Below are 4,303 nucleotides of genomic sequence, written 5' to 3' on the forward strand. Positions count from 1 at the left end.
ATCACAGAAATTAGAAGTTTTCTCGGCTTAGCAGGATACTACCGAAGATTTATTAAAGATTTTGCGAAAATTGTTGTTCCCCTGACACAGCTAACTCGCTAAGACAACCCTTTCTTGTGGAATGATAAGTGTGAGAAAAGTTTTTGCAAATTAAAAGAAATGCTTACCAGTGCACCTGTATTAGCTTTACCAAAAGGGACAGAAGGATTTGTGGTTTACACAGATGCCTCAAAAGAAGGCTTTGGATGTGTATTAATGCAAAACGATAAAGTTATTGCATATGCACCTAGAAAATTAAAGAATCACGAATTAAATTATCCCACTCATGATCTGGAATTAGGAGCAATAGTGTTTGCATTAGCAAAATGGAGACACTACTTGTACGGTTCCACTTTTGATATTTATACAGACCACAAAAGCCTGAAGTATTTATTTACTCAAAAAGAGCTGAACATGAGGCAAAGAAGATGGATTGAATTTTTGGAAGACTGCGATTGTTCCATTCTTTATCAATCAGGTAAAGCTAATGTAGTGGCTGATGCTTTAAGTAGAAAGATTAACATGGCTTGTTTGGGAATGAAAGAAGAAAGGGAATGGGTACACATCCATTCTCGTGGGCACTTGGCTGGATTGAGAATTGAACCTGAATTTCAAACCAGAATTAAGCAAAATCAAGAATTGGACCAAGAAGTTTCAAAACTCCGTACTGATACAAATTTCGTCACCAATTCACAAGGAATACTATGCTATCATGACCGTATTTGTGTACCTAGCTCAATGAAAAAGGAAATAATGGAAAAATCACATCAGTCTCGGATCAGCATTCATCCAGGAGGATCTAAGATGTACCAAGAGATTAAAAAACACTTCTGGTGGAAAGGAATGAAACGAGATATTGCACATTTCATTTCACAATGCCTATCTTGCCAAATGATAAAGGCTGAACATCAAAGACCTGCAGGTCTTTTGCAACCACTTCCTATACCAGAATGGAAATGGGATCAAATAACTATGGATTTTGTGACCGGATTACCCCAGATCCCAGGAGGTTTTAATAGCATATGGGTAATCGTTGATCGCTTGACCAAGTCAGCACATTTCATACCCATAAGTCACAAATATAGGGTGGAAAAACTGGCTGAACTCTATCAAAAATAAATTATACGGTTACATGGTATTCCCACTACCATAGTATCTGATAGAGATCCGAAGTTTACGTCAAGATTATGGAAAAAACTTCAGGAATGCCTTGGTACCAAATTAAATTTTAGCACAGCAGTACATCCGCAAACCGATGATCAGTCTGAACGAACCATTCAAATATTGGAAGACATGCTTCGCGCATGTGTGCTGGATTTTGGGGCAAACTAGCTAAAACATTTGCCTCTAGTTGAATTTTCGTACAACAATAGTTATCAATCCTCCATAAAAATGGCTCCATATGAAGCATTATATGGAAGAAAATGTCGCTCTCCTCTTAACTGGGATATGGATGAATGGAGAGGCACAAAGAATGGACAAGAACGAGCAATCAGGCCTGACATTATACAAGAAGCTATCGACAAAATACAACTTATCAGGCAACGAATACAAACAGCTCAAAGTCGACTGAAGAGTTATGCAGATAAGAGGCGGAAAGATTTGAAATTTGAAGTTGGAGATTTCGTATTACTACAAGTATCACCAAGAAAAGGAATCAAGCGTACTGGAAAGAAAGGAAAGTTGCATCCTCGATTTGTTGGACCTTTTGAAGTATTAGAACGAATAGACACTGTGGCTTATCGTTTATCTCTACCTGAAAATATATCTGGTGTACATAACGTATTCCACGTATCACAATTAAGGAAATGCAAAGTAGACTCAGCCCAATTAGTTGACCACCAACAGATAGATCTGGAAGAAAATCTAACATATGAAGAACAACCTGTGAAGATTTTGGACCAAAGAATAAAGGAAGTTTGTGGTCGACCAATTCAGTTGATAAAAGTCTTGTGGAAAAACCACAACATTGAAGAAGCAACGTGGGAAACAGAGAAAGATATGAGATGTCGATAACCTCATTTATTCCAATAACTCTTAAATCTAGGGGCCAGATTTTTAAAAGGAGGGGATATCGTGACACCCTAAAAACAAAGGTGCATAAATGATATTTTATTAGTATAAATTTTATTATTTTCATTTTTAAAATTTTATCACATTATTTTTTCGGTACAAATTTTATTTGTCCAAAATATCTAGAAATACATTAAAATACATCACAATACACTTAAAAATTCATCAAGCACCATAAGATTCTCATTTCAAAATCAAATACCCAAAATATAATAAAATATTATAATTAAACTCAACATATATGTTAAGTAATTAATTACTAACATTTTCGGAATGCCGGAGTACCCTAGTTCACCATAGGACGATATTTAAATCTGGTATCGTTCGGTTAGGAATTTGACAAAACTTTCAATAAGAGAATTCAAGATCATAAAAATTTACACATGCTGGAAAAAAAGGGCCGCGCGTGGCTGGCCAGTAGTGCACACGCCGCCGAAACGGCGATTTTCCAGCGGCCGAACGTTTCTGATGATATTTCCGACTTTTTGGCCAACTTACGTAATGTTTGGATATATCTTCTAATTAATATGAATTTTTGAAACTTAAGTAAAATCAACCGGGTTAAATTTTGAACAAAAATAATCTTGAAATGATCAACTAATTACTTAAAAACTCTAACATATAAATATCATTCATAATATATTTTTTTAGGACTTGCTCCAGCAACTCGGATTATTAATCAAGCCTAAACTGTAAGTTAACAGGTGATGAAATTACTATTCATTCTTCTATTAAAGCCTTTGGCATTTGGCCTGGAAATTTCAATAGCATTTATTTAATGTTCAAATATCATCCACAATTCATTTCAATTACTGATATATTTTCTTGCATATTTATGAATGGATTGATATATCATTAATGAATGGAGTCATGGACAACGGATTTCGGTCCAGAAATTGAGTCCACTGGACAACATGGCTTCGGCCCGGAAAATGAGTTCAACGAACAACGGGTCAAAAGTCCCGGGTATATGGTTCATCTAAACAACGTACACCGAGTATTTCAGTCCGGAGAATGATTCACCCGGCTCGTAAAAAGTGCTCAATTAGAGCCACAAATGTTAATTTATGGAATTTTCATTTATCTATTATTTCATTGCATATCATTTATAATATCTAAATTGTTATGCCTATTATTTCATGAATAATTATGATGAAGTGTTATTTAAAAGCCATATACTAATTTAAACTCACTAAGTCCTCAAAGACTTAACCCTTTGTTTCTTTTCGTCTATTGTAATTTCCAGACACAAGAACCCCCGAATTGGAACAAGAGGAAAATAACTGAAACTGAAATAATAGCATTTGAAAGTTGGGATGATCTATTTATAAATGAATGTTAAACTTCCGCTGTAACATAATTGTACATATGAATGTTAAACTTCCGCTGTAAAATAATTGTACATATTTGAAATAAGAATGTAAATATTTGTAGATAATCTTTAAATTATGGTAAAAAGTAATTAAATTTTTATCTACAATATCTTTCTAATAATAATATTGGTAAAAAAAAAATAGAAGTTCAATAAAGAAAGATTGCAAAAAATGTGGCACTTAGTAAGGGAATAATTATGAATTCCTAAACCGGGCGCCACAGGAGTGGTCGAGGTGCGGAGCCCCGAGCCAGGGTGCCGATCCCTGGAATTTAGGGCTTCATAACTGAAGAGAATGTGTCGGGACCTCATAACTCCCGGACTTTCAATATGGAGTCGGGTGTTAGAGTAGGTGCCCGTCGAGCCAAGTGTTGGCTGAGTGTTCACAATGAAACTCTATGTGTAAGCAATCTTTATTTTAATAATATTTGAAATTATTGTTTTGGCAAATCTTTATCTGTATACCCATGCTAGTTGCATAGATAAAGCCCTTGAATATACAAATAGTAGAAAGAATATGAGATGCTCATATGATGAGTATCATGAAACTCATATTTGGAATAATGTATATTCTAAACCGTTCCTAGTCGATTCAGCCGCCGCTAAGAAGGATATAGGCCGCTCGAGTTCGAGACTAGTATCTGCGATGTGAGTACCATGTTTCATTGGTAGGGGACATTGTGATGTCCGAGCATGCAGATAGGTGCTCCTGGTAGAGTGCACTGAACAAACCTCCATAAAGGACTTTCCAAGTGGTTCTCACTTATCGAGTGGAAACGTACTAGTTTATGGTTGTACACCATTAGTCCTTATGACCCG

At 35.6% G+C, this 4,303-nt stretch overlaps 1 protein-coding gene across 1 annotated transcript; it reads left to right on the forward strand.

The window, feature by feature from the left end:
- The first annotated feature begins 1,431 nt into the window (after positions 1–1,431).
- LOC140835772 (uncharacterized) lies at positions 1,432–2,055 on the forward strand. Its single transcript, XM_073201182.1, has one exon. It carries the CDS (start codon positions 1,432–1,434, stop codon positions 2,053–2,055), a length of 624 nt encoding a protein of 207 aa, XP_073057283.1.
- Positions 2,056–4,303: the final 2,248 nt, after the last annotated feature.

Source organism: Primulina eburnea, chromosome 7 (genome assembly GCF_022965805.1).
Source record: "Primulina eburnea isolate SZY01 chromosome 7, ASM2296580v1, whole genome shotgun sequence".
NCBI lineage: Eukaryota > Viridiplantae > Streptophyta > Magnoliopsida > Lamiales > Gesneriaceae > Primulina > Primulina eburnea.